General features: G+C 45.1%; 1 protein-coding gene across 1 annotated transcript in view; it reads right to left on the bottom strand.

The window, feature by feature from the left end:
• Positions 1-18,748, bottom strand: part of LOC106079461 (uncharacterized) — a 58,446-nt gene that overhangs the window by 22,185 nt on the left and 17,513 nt on the right. The window contains exon 8 of the mRNA XM_056028643.1: positions 17,016-17,144. Coding sequence (XP_055884618.1) covers positions 17,016-17,144 — 129 coding nt within the window. The remainder of the gene's footprint in view (positions 1-17,015; positions 17,145-18,748) is intronic.

Raw genomic sequence — 18,748 nt, 5'->3', positions numbered from 1 at the left:
TCTCTCATGCATCTTATCGATGCCCTCGACTGAGGTGCATTCGTCAGATTGGTAAAATTGCTTTTGAGCACAAAAGGGGAGATGATGACAAATGGGATTTGGAATAATAGATGGCTGATAGTAGCAATATAGAAATGTACATGAAAGGGGAAATAATAATATAAGAATGTACATAGAAGGGGAAATAATAATCTCAAATAAACAACACAGGTGGATAGAGAAAGAAGGGGGGGGGAGGTGAAATGGGCGGTGGTCAGATGGTTTGTTTACATACGACCGTGGGTCGAGAACAAAGGAGCGTGCTTGAATGTAGAGTGTGTCCGTTCAAGCGGGGTAACTCTCATTAGAGTAAAATGAGTAAAGGGGAGATAATTCATTACAGGGGAGATAATTCATATCTCCTTTCTAAGCGCAGTATTAGTGCGATAGTAAAATCATCAAGGCGATCAACCGAGATAAAGGAAATAAAATAAGGTGTACAAATATATACATGGTTGCATCAATGATCAATTGAGCAACGTAGCATTAATAGATTAATGCAATACTAAAATATATACATAGCACATGTTTATGTTTTCTACTTACGCCAGTGAGAAATACACAATGCACTAATTAAATATAAATGAACTAAGCAAAATACACATGATAAAAATCCAATTGAAATATACACAGAGTAATTAAGATGGAACTTGTGATTAAGTTCGGCTTACCACCAGGTATTCCTCTAGGAGGGAGAATAAATGATATAGTCCAGACTCGATAGCTCAGCTCGAATGCGAAAGAGAGGGTGATTTGAGTTGGTTTACTATATATATATGCCTGAAAAGTGTGGGCGGACACCGGAAATGTCCTAGGCTAAGAATTATCTTACACGTGGGTGAATTAGACTTAAGATGGGAGCGTCGAGAGGCACTTTGACTCGCGTAATCTCCTAGATCAAAGAGAGACGTAGGAGAAAAGGGGGGGGGGGGAGGATTAGCTTGCATTGTAACCAAGGTGGTGTAAACCGCGACCGTCCTTCAGACATCCGGCGGGTAAGACAAAAAGAGATTGTGTGTCTACCTTTCCCCGATCAAGGGCAGATAAATGAAAGGACGCGCCTTAGCTATCTCCAAGGTGGTCAACTAAGTCTAGCCTGGAGGGGAAAAGGTGGGGCGGGTGAAGAAATTGGAGGTAGGATGGGGAAATAATTAAAATAAAATAAATAAATAATGAAAAATAATAATTAATGCTGTGATAATTTAGAGTGACTCTGACAGCGAGTTTTTGACTTGTCACATACGCCGCCGCCAAGATGGATCTATCGCAGAAAGATCCATAAAGTGCGAGCAGACTGATGTCACTCTAACTTTAAGATCAGTTGTTATCACAGCATTAGAAAAAAAAATCTGGAAAAATAAGGGGTAGCCATGCCAGGAGGAGAGTCTGTCCAAGTCTGTCCGTGGTCTACTTTCCGTCCCTGAATATGTAGTCACCTGGGTGAAACATTTGGGGTTGCTTGGGAGAGTAGATTGGGCGATTGGTTGAGTAATATTTCCTTCCTGGGGCGGATTGGGGAGGGTGATTGGGGCTTAGGCGGAGCGCCCGAGGCATGTGTGCTCGTTGGGGCTTACCTCCGAAGCCGCTGTGAGGCGCTTCTTCACGAGAGTAAGTAGTCAGCTTACCTCGGTATCGTCTGACACGATCAATGTCAGGGAAGAGTGGCCTGATAAAGAATGTGGAGTTCTGCCTGAGAACGTCCCCACGAGTGCGATAATCTGGCTTACATCGTGGCTTCCTGACACGGTTAATGCCAGGGAAAGGTTGATATTGAATGGTGGCTGAGGAGCCAGGGTGAGAAGAGCCTTCACGAGCGCGAGGGTTCGGCTTACCTCGTGACTTCCTGACACTATCAATGCCAGGGGGAGGTTGATTCGGAATGGTGGCTGAGGAGCCATGAAGAGGAGTGAGTCCACGAGAGCAAGGGTTCATCTTACCTCGGGGCATTCTGACACTGTCAATGTCAGAGGAATGTTGCATGATTTTGGCTGAGTAGCCTGGGTCAAGTAGACCCTCACGAGCGCGGGTAGACGACTTAACTCGTGACTTCCTAGCAGAGTCAATGCCAGGGCAAAGTGGTTTGAGCTTCGCTGATGAGTCGGGACTAGGCGTGTTAGCGAGGCGACCAGGGCTTCCAACCAGCTGGTTGCTGCCACGTTTCTGCTTCGTCGATCTACCGACGGGCAGAGAGAAGTATGGCTTATGGACTACTCCAAGAGGGACATATTTGGAGCCTAGAATGAAATCATACACTGGCGTGTCCATAACGGCGGCGTCAATGGTGCCATGTACGTATCTGCACTCCACGTGTACCCTCGCGACAGGTAGAACCTGCGGAGGAGTGCCACGGTCTATGGACTGGATTGTCACTGTTCCACCAGTGAGATCCGATGGGTCAATCAGCGTTCTATTTATAACCGCGCCGAACGAACAGCCTGAGTCGTAAAGGCCCAAGACTTCAACACCGTTGGCCAGAATGTTCTCTACTCCCGGAGGAGAAGAGGTGGGGTGAGGTGGCACGGGTGGGAGTTCTGGTTGGCCGAGTTCAGTGGCAGTGGGTTGAGGAGCCACGGCCATCGTGGAGACGAAGTATGTGTCCTCCTCCGGTTGGTCAGAAAAATCGATCGCGGAGGGTTGAGAGACTGGCGTCACCGTAGATAGGGTCCGTGGGGCCTGCTGCTGCCGTTGTGGAGTGGGTCTACTGTCACGCGCGCTATGACGTGAGTCACGCTGAGAGTAGTTTGTCTGGTTATAGCGAGACTGGTGGTTGGGGCGGTTATTGTGGCTATGAGGGGCTGATTGCCGACCTGGTGCCTGGTTATGCTGGGAAGTTTTAGGAGGAAGGTTGGATTGAGCAGGAGAAGTTGGTTGGTCTGTTTGCTGGTCTGTCGCGGTTGCTTTGCCTTTTAAGTCCTTTCGGGCGTTCAAGTACCGGTCAGCGGCGGAAGCTATGTCAGCGGGTGCAGTTGCTTGTTGCTCCTTGACATAAACTCTGACCTCTGGGGACATGCATTCTAACAGCTGCTCAGAGAGTACGAGGCATGCTAGGCCATCAAAAGTCTCTGGCAATTGGCTGAGAGTGTGCCACCTGATAAGGTACTTGTCCAGCCTTTCGCAGAGGTTACCGTAGGTCTCTCTGCGTTCGAGGCGGGAACTTCTGAACTTTTTGTGGTAGGCCTCGGCGGTCAACTCGAACTGGATCAGCAGCGCCTGCTTGAGGGCTGCGTAATCTTCTCGCTGGCCGGAAGGAAGTTTGGAGTAAACTTCGTAGGCTTTGCCTCGGAGGCATTGGGATAGCCGGAAGCACCATTTCTCCTCTGGCAGACTGTAAAAGCGTGCTACTTCCTCAAAGCGGACAAGATAAACTTCGATGTTCTCTGTCTTGTCGTCAAAGTGCTCCATTGGCATGTGGGGTAGACCGTTCAAGGAACTTTGAAAGGAGGCTGGGCTAGCCGGGCGTGACTCGGAAGAAGCGTGGCGGGCGGCCTCGTTTTCTTTGTCCGCGGCTATCTTTTCTCTCGCTGTAATTTGTTGCTCTTTTTCTCTTTCTCGCTCTGTGACTTCTTTAGCAATGGCTATTTCAGCTTCCTTTCTTTCTCTAGCAATAGCTATTTCATTATCCTTTTCCTTCATTGCTAGCTCATGCTCCCTTGCATGTTTTTCCTGTTCCTCTCTATCAAGAGCAGCAAGTCGTCCCTTAATGTATTCATTCTGCTCTGCGTCGCTAAACAATTTAGCCTCATCCATGATATCTGCTATCCGCTGCTTGCGGTCAGGTTCAGTCTTGGAGCGAGTGCCGCTGGCCATAATGATGAGGGGTGGGTAATGAGAGGTACTAGGATGGTGGAGGGGCAGATAGAATGGATAATAGGGTCGAGCTAGAATTAAAGAAAGTGGGTTAGCGAAAGTGAGTCGCCGGTTATAGGAAAGAGTGCGAAAGGAATGTGGTGTCTGCCTATGTTAATCACAAATTCCTGCAATGAAATATTACAAATAAAATGCAATAAATATAAAATATAAAATATGACAGAAGTGACACTCTTGAAAATGCGAAGTGATGATACTTATAAATATTCTTAGAAAAAAATTGATATGGAATTTAGTTATTGCTGCCTGTTCGTGCCTGCTGTAAAGATGGGTTAAATCCCGGACGGGCCCCCAAAATGTGACAGGTGGGGAAATGTGACGTGTGTTTGGCACGTTTTATGTCTAGGGGATGATTATTTTTGAAAGCAATCACACCCCCACTTATCAGCATATGAATCGGGAGCAGACACGCAACGAGACAAAGCAATGAAAGATAGATACAAAAGTTAAAATAAAGGATATTTATTTACATAAATATACATATAAGAATAAAAAGGGGGAGGGTTTGCATCTATCTCTAGTATATTCTATGTTTAATCATCACTCTTGCACATAATAAGAGAGTATGTCACTTTGTCCTCTGACTTAGCTGGTTGTCCTGTTGATGTCGCAGCTGGCTGTGTCCTGGCTTGAGGTTCTGCAGCTGGAGGTGGCGCTCTAGCGGATAGAGGGACGCCGGTGATATAGTTCTTGTGGAGTCTCAGTCCCAAGTTCTAGTATCTGTAGTGGGCACAGTATGGCGGGTGGCCGGATACCGTGGGCACAAGGTTACTGCGGGCAGAGCTGATCTGCCGTGGGCAGCGTAGTTGACAGGATATGTCCAGTGAGTTGCAGAGGGTTGGCGTAGCTATGACGTCTCACACAGATCTGGTCTATAGGGACGTCGCACCTAATAGCTTGACAGGTGGGCTGTCGAATAGGCGGGCAATGCCGATAGCGCCAAGTAGTAGAGTTGAGTAGATCTCAGTAGGCAAATGCGGCGCTGAATAGCACCAAGCACAACTGCAGGTAAATGGATCGTTGATCCAGTAACTAGGCAATAGGTGATTCTTGATAGCAACTAGGCAAGTGCAGCGCTGATTAGCACTAAGCACATAGATAGGCCAGTAGGCAAATAGGCGACAGGTGATTCCTGATAGCAAATACCGTGCTGAATAGCACTAAGCACCTAAATAGGCAGGTAAGTGATCCGATAAATAGGCAGACACCTGAGGGAGGCTGCGGATAAATAAAGACAAGTTAGGACATGTCTCTCATGCATCTTATCGATGCCCTCGACTGAGGTGCATTCGTCAGATTGGTAAAATTGCTTTTGAGCACAAAAGGGGAGATGATGACAAATGGGATTTGGAATAATAGATGGCTGATAGTAGCAATATAGAAATGTACATGAAAGGGGAAATAATAATATAAGAATGTACATAGAAGGGGAAATAATAATCTCAAATAAACAACACAGGTGGATAGAGAAAGAAGGGGGGGGAGGTGAAATGGGCGGTGGTCAGATGGTTTGTTTACATACGACCGTGGGTCGAGAACAAAGGAGCGTGCTTGAATGTAGAGTGTGTCCGTTCAAGCGGGGTAACTCTCATTAGAGTAAAATGAGTAAAGGGGAGATAATTCATTACAGGGGAGATAATTCATATCTCCTTTCTAAGCGCAGTATTAGTGCGATAGTAAAATCATCAAGGCGATCAACCGAGATAAAGGAAATAAAATAAGGTGTACAAATATATACATGGTTGCATCAATGATCAATTGAGCAACGTAGCATTAATAGATTAATGCAATACTAAAATATATACATAGCACATGTTTATGTTTTCTACTTACGCCAGTGAGAAATACACAATGCACTAATTAAATATAAATGAACTAAGCAAAATACACATGATAAAAATCCAATTGAAATATACACAGAGTAATTAAGATGGAACTTGTGATTAAGTTCGGCTTACCACCAGGTATTCCTCTAGGAGGGAGAATAAATGATATAGTCCAGACTCGATAGCTCAGCTCGAATGCGAAAGAGAGGGTGATTTGAGTTGGTTTACTATATATATATGCCTGAAAAGTGTGGGCGGACACCGGAAATGTCCTAGGCTAAGAATTATCTTACACGTGGGTGAATTAGACTTAAGATGGGAGCGTCGAGAGGCACTTTGACTCGCGTAATCTCCTAGATCAAAGAGAGACGTAGGAGAAAAGGGGGGGGGGGAGGATTAGCTTGCATTGTAACCAAGGTGGTGTAAACCGCGACCGTCCTTCAGACATCCGGCGGGTAAGACAAAAAGAGATTGTGTGTCTACCTTTCCCCGATCAAGGGCAGATAAATGAAAGGACGCGCCTTAGCTATCTCCAAGGTGGTCAACTAAGTCTAGCCTGGAGGGGAAAAGGTGGGGCGGGTGAAGAAATTGGAGGTAGGATGGGGAAATAATTAAAATAAAATAAATAAATAATGAAAAATAATAATTAATGCTGTGATAATTTAGAGTGACTCTGACAGCGAGTTTTTGACTTGTCACATACGCCGCCGCCAAGATGGATCTATCGCAGAAAGATCCATAAAGTGCGAGCAGACTGATGTCACTCTAACTTTAAGATCAGTTGTTATCACAGCATTAGAAAAAAAAATCTGGAAAAATAAGGGGTAGCCATGCCAGGAGGAGAGTCTGTCCAAGTCTGTCCGTGGTCTACTTTCCGTCCCTGAATATGTAGTCACCTGGGTGAAACATTTGGGGTTGCTTGGGAGAGTAGATTGGGCGATTGGTTGAGTAATATTTCCTTCCTGGGGCGGATTGGGGAGGGTGATTGGGGCTTAGGCGGAGCGCCCGAGGCATGTGTGCTCGTTGGGGCTTACCTCCGAAGCCGCTGTGAGGCGCTTCTTCACGAGAGTAAGTAGTCAGCTTACCTCGGTATCGTCTGACACGATCAATGTCAGGGAAGAGTGGCCTGATAAAGAATGTGGAGTTCTGCCTGAGAACGTCCCCACGAGTGCGATAATCTGGCTTACATCGTGGCTTCCTGACACGGTTAATGCCAGGGAAAGGTTGATATTGAATGGTGGCTGAGGAGCCAGGGTGAGAAGAGCCTTCACGAGCGCGAGGGTTCGGCTTACCTCGTGACTTCCTGACACTATCAATGCCAGGGGGAGGTTGATTCGGAATGGTGGCTGAGGAGCCATGAAGAGGAGTGAGTCCACGAGAGCAAGGGTTCATCTTACCTCGGGGCATTCTGACACTGTCAATGTCAGAGGAATGTTGCATGATTTTGGCTGAGTAGCCTGGGTCAAGTAGACCCTCACGAGCGCGGGTAGACGACTTAACTCGTGACTTCCTAGCAGAGTCAATGCCAGGGCAAAGTGGTTTGAGCTTCGCTGATGAGTCGGGACTAGGCGTGTTAGCGAGGCGACCAGGGCTTCCAACCAGCTGGTTGCTGCCACGTTTCTGCTTCGTCGATCTACCGACGGGCAGAGAGAAGTATGGCTTATGGACTACTCCAAGAGGGACATATTTGGAGCCTAGAATGAAATCATACACTGGCGTGTCCATAACGGCGGCGTCAATGGTGCCATGTACGTATCTGCACTCCACGTGTACCCTCGCGACAGGTAGAACCTGCGGAGGAGTGCCACGGTCTATGGACTGGATTGTCACTGTTCCACCAGTGAGATCCGATGGGTCAATCAGCGTTCTATTTATAACCGCGCCGAACGAACAGCCTGAGTCGTAAAGGCCCAAGACTTCAACACCGTTGGCCAGAATGTTCTCTACTCCCGGAGGAGAAGAGGTGGGGTGAGGTGGCACGGGTGGGAGTTCTGGTTGGCCGAGTTCAGTGGCAGTGGGTTGAGGAGCCACGGCCATCGTGGAGACGAAGTATGTGTCCTCCTCCGGTTGGTCAGAAAAATCGATCGCGGAGGGTTGAGAGACTGGCGTCACCGTAGATAGGGTCCGTGGGGCCTGCTGCTGCCGTTGTGGAGTGGGTCTACTGTCACGCGCGCTATGACGTGAGTCACGCTGAGAGTAGTTTGTCTGGTTATAGCGAGACTGGTGGTTGGGGCGGTTATTGTGGCTATGAGGGGCTGATTGCCGACCTGGTGCCTGGTTATGCTGGGAAGTTTTAGGAGGAAGGTTGGATTGAGCAGGAGAAGTTGGTTGGTCTGTTTGCTGGTCTGTCGCGGTTGCTTTGCCTTTTAAGTCCTTTCGGGCGTTCAAGTACCGGTCAGCGGCGGAAGCTATGTCAGCGGGTGCAGTTGCTTGTTGCTCCTTGACATAAACTCTGACCTCTGGGGACATGCATTCTAACAGCTGCTCAGAGAGTACGAGGCATGCTAGGCCATCAAAAGTCTCTGGCAATTGGCTGAGAGTGTGCCACCTGATAAGGTACTTGTCCAGCCTTTCGCAGAGGTTACCGTAGGTCTCTCTGCGTTCGAGGCGGGAACTTCTGAACTTTTTGTGGTAGGCCTCGGCGGTCAACTCGAACTGGATCAGCAGCGCCTGCTTGAGGGCTGCGTAATCTTCTCGCTGGCCGGAAGGAAGTTTGGAGTAAACTTCGTAGGCTTTGCCTCGGAGGCATTGGGATAGCCGGAAGCACCATTTCTCCTCTGGCAGACTGTAAAAGCGTGCTACTTCCTCAAAGCGGACAAGATAAACTTCGATGTTCTCTGTCTTGTCGTCAAAGTGCTCCATTGGCATGTGGGGTAGACCGTTCAAGGAACTTTGAAAGGAGGCTGGGCTAGCCGGGCGTGACTCGGAAGAAGCGTGGCGGGCGGCCTCGTTTTCTTTGTCCGCGGCTATCTTTTCTCTCGCTGTAATTTGTTGCTCTTTTTCTCTTTCTCGCTCTGTGACTTCTTTAGCAATGGCTATTTCAGCTTCCTTTCTTTCTCTAGCAATAGCTATTTCATTATCCTTTTCCTTCATTGCTAGCTCATGCTCCCTTGCATGTTTTTCCTGTTCCTCTCTATCAAGAGCAGCAAGTCGTCCCTTAATGTATTCATTCTGCTCTGCGTCGCTAAACAATTTAGCCTCATCCATGATATCTGCTATCCGCTGCTTGCGGTCAGGTTCAGTCTTGGAGCGAGTGCCGCTGGCCATAATGATGAGGGGTGGGTAATGAGAGGTACTAGGATGGTGGAGGGGCAGATAGAATGGATAATAGGGTCGAGCTAGAATTAAAGAAAGTGGGTTAGCGAAAGTGAGTCGCCGGTTATAGGAAAGAGTGCGAAAGGAATGTGGTGTCTGCCTATGTTAATCACAAATTCCTGCAATGAAATATTACAAATAAAATGCAATAAATATAAAATATAAAATATGACAGAAGTGACACTCTTGAAAATGCGAAGTGATGATACTTATAAATATTCTTAGAAAAAAATTGATATGGAATTTAGTTATTGCTGCCTGTTCGTGCCTGCTGTAAAGATGGGTTAAATCCCGGACGGGCCCCCAAAATGTGACAGGTGGGGAAATGTGACGTGTGTTTGGCACGTTTTATGTCTAGGGGATGATTATTTTTGAAAGCAATCACACCCCCACTTATCAGCATATGAATCGGGAGCAGACACGCAACGAGACAAAGCAATGAAAGATAGATACAAAAGTTAAAATAAAGGATATTTATTTACATAAATATACATATAAGAATAAAAAGGGGGAGGGTTTGCATCTATCTCTAGTATATTCTATGTTTAATCATCACTCTTGCACATAATAAGAGAGTATGTCACTTTGTCCTCTGACTTAGCTGGTTGTCCTGTTGATGTCGCAGCTGGCTGTGTCCTGGCTTGAGGTTCTGCAGCTGGAGGTGGCGCTCTAGCGGATAGAGGGACGCCGGTGATATAGTTCTTGTGGAGTCTCAGTCCCAAGTTCTAGTATCTGTAGTGGGCACAGTATGGCGGGTGGCCGGATACCGTGGGCACAAGGTTACTGCGGGCAGAGCTGATCTGCCGTGGGCAGCGTAGTTGACAGGATATGTCCAGTGAGTTGCAGAGGGTTGGCGTAGCTATGACGTCTCACACAGATCTGGTCTATAGGGACGTCGCACCTAATAGCTTGACAGGTGGGCTGTCGAATAGGCGGGCAATGCCGATAGCGCCAAGTAGTAGAGTTGAGTAGATCTCAGTAGGCAAATGCGGCGCTGAATAGCACCAAGCACAACTGCAGGTAAATGGATCGTTGATCCAGTAACTAGGCAATAGGTGATTCTTGATAGCAACTAGGCAAGTGCAGCGCTGATTAGCACTAAGCACATAGATAGGCCAGTAGGCAAATAGGCGACAGGTGATTCCTGATAGCAAATACCGTGCTGAATAGCACTAAGCACCTAAATAGGCAGGTAAGTGATCCGATAAATAGGCAGACACCTGAGGGAGGCTGCGGATAAATAAAGACAAGTTAGGACATGTCTCTCATGCATCTTATCGATGCCCTCGACTGAGGTGCATTCGTCAGATTGGTAAAATTGCTTTTGAGCACAAAAGGGGAGATGATGACAAATGGGATTTGGAATAATAGATGGCTGATAGTAGCAATATAGAAATGTACATGAAAGGGGAAATAATAATATAAGAATGTACATAGAAGGGGAAATAATAATCTCAAATAAACAACACAGGTGGATAGAGAAAGAAGGGGGGGGAGGTGAAATGGGCGGTGGTCAGATGGTTTGTTTACATACGACCGTGGGTCGAGAACAAAGGAGCGTGCTTGAATGTAGAGTGTGTCCGTTCAAGCGGGGTAACTCTCATTAGAGTAAAATGAGTAAAGGGGAGATAATTCATTACAGGGGAGATAATTCATATCTCCTTTCTAAGCGCAGTATTAGTGCGATAGTAAAATCATCAAGGCGATCAACCGAGATAAAGGAAATAAAATAAGGTGTACAAATATATACATGGTTGCATCAATGATCAATTGAGCAACGTAGCATTAATAGATTAATGCAATACTAAAATATATACATAGCACATGTTTATGTTTTCTACTTACGCCAGTGAGAAATACACAATGCACTAATTAAATATAAATGAACTAAGCAAAATACACATGATAAAAATCCAATTGAAATATACACAGAGTAATTAAGATGGAACTTGTGATTAAGTTCGGCTTACCACCAGGTATTCCTCTAGGAGGGAGAATAAATGATATAGTCCAGACTCGATAGCTCAGCTCGAATGCGAAAGAGAGGGTGATTTGAGTTGGTTTACTATATATATATGCCTGAAAAGTGTGGGCGGACACCGGAAATGTCCTAGGCTAAGAATTATCTTACACGTGGGTGAATTAGACTTAAGATGGGAGCGTCGAGAGGCACTTTGACTCGCGTAATCTCCTAGATCAAAGAGAGACGTAGGAGAAAAGGGGGGGGGGGAGGATTAGCTTGCATTGTAACCAAGGTGGTGTAAACCGCGACCGTCCTTCAGACATCCGGCGGGTAAGACAAAAAGAGATTGTGTGTCTACCTTTCCCCGATCAAGGGCAGATAAATGAAAGGACGCGCCTTAGCTATCTCCAAGGTGGTCAACTAAGTCTAGCCTGGAGGGGAAAAGGTGGGGCGGGTGAAGAAATTGGAGGTAGGATGGGGAAATAATTAAAATAAAATAAATAAATAATGAAAAATAATAATTAATGCTGTGATAATTTAGAGTGACTCTGACAGCGAGTTTTTGACTTGTCACATACGCCGCCGCCAAGATGGATCTATCGCAGAAAGATCCATAAAGTGCGAGCAGACTGATGTCACTCTAACTTTAAGATCAGTTGTTATCACAGCATTAGAAAAAAAAATCTGGAAAAATAAGGGGTAGCCATGCCAGGAGGAGAGTCTGTCCAAGTCTGTCCGTGGTCTACTTTCCGTCCCTGAATATGTAGTCACCTGGGTGAAACATTTGGGGTTGCTTGGGAGAGTAGATTGGGCGATTGGTTGAGTAATATTTCCTTCCTGGGGCGGATTGGGGAGGGTGATTGGGGCTTAGGCGGAGCGCCCGAGGCATGTGTGCTCGTTGGGGCTTACCTCCGAAGCCGCTGTGAGGCGCTTCTTCACGAGAGTAAGTAGTCAGCTTACCTCGGTATCGTCTGACACGATCAATGTCAGGGAAGAGTGGCCTGATAAAGAATGTGGAGTTCTGCCTGAGAACGTCCCCACGAGTGCGATAATCTGGCTTACATCGTGGCTTCCTGACACGGTTAATGCCAGGGAAAGGTTGATATTGAATGGTGGCTGAGGAGCCAGGGTGAGAAGAGCCTTCACGAGCGCGAGGGTTCGGCTTACCTCGTGACTTCCTGACACTATCAATGCCAGGGGGAGGTTGATTCGGAATGGTGGCTGAGGAGCCATGAAGAGGAGTGAGTCCACGAGAGCAAGGGTTCATCTTACCTCGGGGCATTCTGACACTGTCAATGTCAGAGGAATGTTGCATGATTTTGGCTGAGTAGCCTGGGTCAAGTAGACCCTCACGAGCGCGGGTAGACGACTTAACTCGTGACTTCCTAGCAGAGTCAATGCCAGGGCAAAGTGGTTTGAGCTTCGCTGATGAGTCGGGACTAGGCGTGTTAGCGAGGCGACCAGGGCTTCCAACCAGCTGGTTGCTGCCACGTTTCTGCTTCGTCGATCTACCGACGGGCAGAGAGAAGTATGGCTTATGGACTACTCCAAGAGGGACATATTTGGAGCCTAGAATGAAATCATACACTGGCGTGTCCATAACGGCGGCGTCAATGGTGCCATGTACGTATCTGCACTCCACGTGTACCCTCGCGACAGGTAGAACCTGCGGAGGAGTGCCACGGTCTATGGACTGGATTGTCACTGTTCCACCAGTGAGATCCGATGGGTCAATCAGCGTTCTATTTATAACCGCGCCGAACGAACAGCCTGAGTCGTAAAGGCCCAAGACTTCAACACCGTTGGCCAGAATGTTCTCTACTCCCGGAGGAGAAGAGGTGGGGTGAGGTGGCACGGGTGGGAGTTCTGGTTGGCCGAGTTCAGTGGCAGTGGGTTGAGGAGCCACGGCCATCGTGGAGACGAAGTATGTGTCCTCCTCCGGTTGGTCAGAAAAATCGATCGCGGAGGGTTGAGAGACTGGCGTCACCGTAGATAGGGTCCGTGGGGCCTGCTGCTGCCGTTGTGGAGTGGGTCTACTGTCACGCGCGCTATGACGTGAGTCACGCTGAGAGTAGTTTGTCTGGTTATAGCGAGACTGGTGGTTGGGGCGGTTATTGTGGCTATGAGGGGCTGATTGCCGACCTGGTGCCTGGTTATGCTGGGAAGTTTTAGGAGGAAGGTTGGATTGAGCAGGAGAAGTTGGTTGGTCTGTTTGCTGGTCTGTCGCGGTTGCTTTGCCTTTTAAGTCCTTTCGGGCGTTCAAGTACCGGTCAGCGGCGGAAGCTATGTCAGCGGGTGCAGTTGCTTGTTGCTCCTTGACATAAACTCTGACCTCTGGGGACATGCATTCTAACAGCTGCTCAGAGAGTACGAGGCATGCTAGGCCATCAAAAGTCTCTGGCAATTGGCTGAGAGTGTGCCACCTGATAAGGTACTTGTCCAGCCTTTCGCAGAGGTTACCGTAGGTCTCTCTGCGTTCGAGGCGGGAACTTCTGAACTTTTTGTGGTAGGCCTCGGCGGTCAACTCGAACTGGATCAGCAGCGCCTGCTTGAGGGCTGCGTAATCTTCTCGCTGGCCGGAAGGAAGTTTGGAGTAAACTTCGTAGGCTTTGCCTCGGAGGCATTGGGATAGCCGGAAGCACCATTTCTCCTCTGGCAGACTGTAAAAGCGTGCTACTTCCTCAAAGCGGACAAGATAAACTTCGATGTTCTCTGTCTTGTCGTCAAAGTGCTCCATTGGCATGTGGGGTAGACCGTTCAAGGAACTTTGAAAGGAGGCTGGGCTAGCCGGGCGTGACTCGGAAGAAGCGTGGCGGGCGGCCTCGTTTTCTTTGTCCGCGGCTATCTTTTCTCTCGCTGTAATTTGTTGCTCTTTTTCTCTTTCTCGCTCTGTGACTTCTTTAGCAATGGCTATTTCAGCTTCCTTTCTTTCTCTAGCAATAGCTATTTCATTATCCTTTTCCTTCATTGCTAGCTCATGCTCCCTTGCATGTTTTTCCTGTTCCTCTCTATCAAGAGCAGCAAGTCGTCCCTTAATGTATTCATTCTGCTCTGCGTCGCTAAACAATTTAGCCTCATCCATGATATCTGCTATCCGCTGCTTGCGGTCAGGTTCAGTCTTGGAGCGAGTGCCGCTGGCCATAATGATGAGGGGTGGGTAATGAGAGGTACTAGGATGGTGGAGGGGCAGATAGAATGGATAATAGGGTCGAGCTAGAATTAAAGAAAGTGGGTTAGCGAAAGTGAGTCGCCGGTTATAGGAAAGAGTGCGAAAGGAATGTGGTGTCTGCCTATGTTAATCACAAATTCCTGCAATGAAATATTACAAATAAAATGCAATAAATATAAAATATAAAATATGACAGAAGTGACACTCTTGAAAATGCGAAGTGATGATACTTATAAATATTCTTAGAAAAAAATTGATATGGAATTTAGTTATTGCTGCCTGTTCGTGCCTGCTGTAAAGATGGGTTAAATCCCGGACGGGCCCCCAAAATGTGACAGGTGGGGAAATGTGACGTGTGTTTGGCACGTTTTATGTCTAGGGGATGATTATTTTTGAAAGCAATCACACCCCCACTTATCAGCATATGAATCGGGAGCAGACACGCAACGAGACAAAGCAATGAAAGATAGATACAAAAGTTAAAATAAAGGATATTTATTTACATAAATATACATATAAGAATAAAAAGGGGGAGGGTTTGCATCTATCTCTAGTATATTCTATGTTTAATCATCACTCTTGCACATAATAAGAGAGTATGTCACTTTGTCCTCTGACTTAGCTGGTTGTCCTGTTGATGTCGCAGCTGGCTGTGTCCTGGCTTGAGGTTCTGCAGCTGGAGGTGGCGCTCTAGCGGATAGAGGGACGCCGGTGATATAGTTCTTGTGGAGTCTCAGTCCCAAGTTCTAGTATCTGTAGTGGGCACAGTATGGCGGGTGGCCGGATACCGTGGGCACAAGGTTACTGCGGGCAGAGCTGATCTGCCGTGGGCAGCGTAGTTGACAGGATATGTCCAGTGAGTTGCAGAGGGTTGGCGTAGCTATGACGTCTCACACAGATCTGGTCTATAGGGACGTCGCACCTAATAGCTTGACAGGTGGGCTGTCGAATAGGCGGGCAATGCCGATAGCGCCAAGTAGTAGAGTTGAGTAGATCTCAGTAGGCAAATGCGGCGCTGAATAGCACCAAGCACAACTGCAGGTAAATGGATCGTTGATCCAGTAACTAGGCAATAGGTGATTCTTGATAGCAACTAGGCAAGTGCAGCGCTGATTAGCACTAAGCACATAGATAGGCCAGTAGGCAAATAGGCGACAGGTGATTCCTGATAGCAAATACCGTGCTGAATAGCACTAAGCACCTAAATAGGCAGGTAAGTGATCCGATAAATAGGCAGACACCTGAGGGAGGCTGCGGATAAATAAAGACAAGTTAGGACATGTCTCTCATGCATCTTATCGATGCCCTCGACTGAGGTGCATTCGTCAGATTGGTAAAATTGCTTTTGAGCACAAAAGGGGAGATGATGACAAATGGGATTTGGAATAATAGATGGCTGATAGTAGCAATATAGAAATGTACATGAAAGGGGAAATAATAATATAAGAATGTACATAGAAGGGGAAATAATAATCTCAAATAAACAACACAGGTGGATAGAGAAAGAAGGGGGGGGGAGGTGAAATGGGCGGTGGTCAGATGGTTTGTTTACATACGACCGTGGGTCGAGAACAAAGGAGCGTGCTTGAATGTAGAGTGTGTCCGTTCAAGCGGGGTAACTCTCATTAGAGTAAAATGAGTAAAGGGGAGATAATTCATTACAGGGGAGATAATTCATATCTCCTTTCTAAGCGCAGTATTAGTGCGATAGTAAAATCATCAAGGCGATCAACCGAGATAAAGGAAATAAAATAAGGTGTACAAATATATACATGGTTGCATCAATGATCAATTGAGCAACGTAGCATTAATAGATTAATGCAATACTAAAATATATACATAGCACATGTTTATGTTTTCTACTTACGCCAGTGAGAAATACACAATGCACTAATTAAATATAAATGAACTAAGCAAAATACACATGATAAAAATCCAATTGAAATATACACAGAGTAATTAAGATGGAACTTGTGATTAAGTTCGGCTTACCACCAGGTATTCCTCTAGGAGGGAGAATAAATGATATAGTCCAGACTCGATAGCTCAGCTCGAATGCGAAAGAGAGGGTGATTTGAGTTGGTTTACTATATATATATGCCTGAAAAGTGTGGGCGGACACCGGAAATGTCCTAGGCTAAGAATTATCTTACACGTGGGTGAATTAGACTTAAGATGGGAGCGTCGAGAGGCACTTTGACTCGCGTAATCTCCTAGATCAAAGAGAGACGTAGGAGAAAAGGGGGGGGGGGAGGATTAGCTTGCATTGTAACCAAGGTGGTGTAAACCGCGACCGTCCTTCAGACATCCGGCGGGTAAGACAAAAAGAGATTGTGTGTCTACCTTTCCCCGATCAAGGGCAGATAAATGAAAGGACGCGCCTTAGCTATCTCCAAGGTGGTCAACTAAGTCTAGCCTGGAGGGGAAAAGGTGGGGCGGGTGAAGAAATTGGAGGTAGGATGGGGAAATAATTAAAATAAAATAAATAAATAATGAAAAATAATAATTAATGCTGTGATAATTTAGAGTGACTCTGACAGCGAGTTTTTGACTTGTCACACCAACCCTTTCTGGAAAGAGGTAGAATGAGGTCACAGTAGCGATTCATGACATTAGCTACATGGGAGACGGCTATGTTGTGATATGAACAAAGCGAATGCTGAACTACCAAATTAATTATCCTTAAAAGAATATGACACTTGACAGCAACCAAACGATGATTTACGTTGGTGCAGCAAAAGATCAGCAATCATTTGTTTCACTTGAGGTACATTACTACTATAACTTTTTGTTCCTAATATATAACGTTAGTGTTTTTAGGATTTTTTCTACTTACGATATTGACACTTGTAACCAAACCACCCACCACTACACTTGTTGTTTGTGCAATATCCTGAAGTGTCACATTTTTCTTTACAGTGACATTGGTATTTGCATCCATCTCCAAACCATCCGCTTTCACATGCTAGAAATATTACAAACATTTTGACATTTTCATTACACAGATGCAATATAAAAAAGGTCAATATTTGAAGCATTGATATTTAACAAAGACAGACCTAATTCTTGTATAAATTGCTGTTTGTCAATACCATTTCTTATAATAATATCCACTAGTACCATAGATTATTGTAGACATACAGTGATTCCCAAAATTTTGACCTATGTGTACCCCTTTTATAATTTGTGTAATGAAGAGTACTCCACGTCCCCCCACCCACTCCCACCTCACTTTAATTTATTAACAGAACATAATAAATGGATATTTAAAAAAATAAGCATAGTTTGTTATGACATGATTAGGAATTAGTTATTTGTTTCGGGAATAGGGTAAAGTTTTACTTAGCGACGATGACGTAAAGTTGGTTAAAAAACAAGAACGTTCTAAGTGACGCTAAAAGAAGACGCTTCTTGTAGAGCAGTAGAATAGATATACGGATTTACGGACATAGCTGACATCGGACGATTCCCTTCTTGATTATTAAATATATTTGTAGAACAACATCAGCGTCGACTACATATTTTGATTGGTTCGGCTTTTCGCCGGTGTTACTGAAGTAGTTCGAGTTCAGCGTTACTTCTAGTCAGACGTAGATCTACACTAGTTATATTTCATTGAATCAACACCGTGCTAAAAGCCTTAACCCCTCCAAAATCTTCACGTACCCCTTTGGGGTACTCGTAACCCACTTTGGAAAACACTGCTCTAAAACAAGCAACTCTTTTATATATACATCTTTAACAGTATTTGTGTATCAGAGTGAAGAACTAATTCTTAGTTTATTGGCCGAATCGGAAGAAAAACGAGGCAAACGGTTATGTTACACAGGATTGTGGATAATAATATTTTGATATTTAAGTTCATGATCATCAATGCTTGAAACGGATTTTAATCAAATGAAATTTGTATGAGTAAAGTACCGGCGTTGTTATTTAGTATACATATTTGGTGCCCATCTTCACAGAAGAGAAAAAAAGGAAGGATAGAAAATTAGAAAGAGAAAGATGAAGTAGTTTTACTTGTCTATGGCAGAAAAACACTATGCTATACATTAACATCTTAACATTTTGTTACAGTATGTCTTAAATATCATAATTTGAATATATATATATATATATATATATATATATATATATATATATATATATATATATATGTGTGTGTGTGTGACAAGGTTATTTAAAATGTTGGCCGTTATAATGTGTCAAGGGGGTTTTATAGTTTGAGAGCCCACACTTGCACAAATTATGCACAAGCACAGCGTTAAAATGGTTCATATATATATATATATATATATATATATATATATATATATATATATATATATATATATATATATATATATATATATATATATATATATAAACAATTGGATTAAGGTATATATTTTTTTATTATTAAATACATATTTGTAGAGGACAACCATTTGTTTCATAGTTATGAAACTAAAAATTTCAATTTAGAAATGCCTATTTAATAATAACAATAATCAATAGTTGCATGTCACAACACAAGATGTCACAACGTGTGTTGTGGTGCCGGGGATTTTACTTGAATTAAAATAGTTG

This window comes from Biomphalaria glabrata, chromosome 5, assembly GCF_947242115.1.
Source record: "Biomphalaria glabrata chromosome 5, xgBioGlab47.1, whole genome shotgun sequence".
In the NCBI taxonomy this organism is placed as follows: Eukaryota; Metazoa; Mollusca; class Gastropoda; family Planorbidae; genus Biomphalaria; species Biomphalaria glabrata.
The sequence above is the reverse complement of the archived record's forward strand: the minus strand, read 5'-3'. Positions and strand labels throughout refer to the sequence as shown.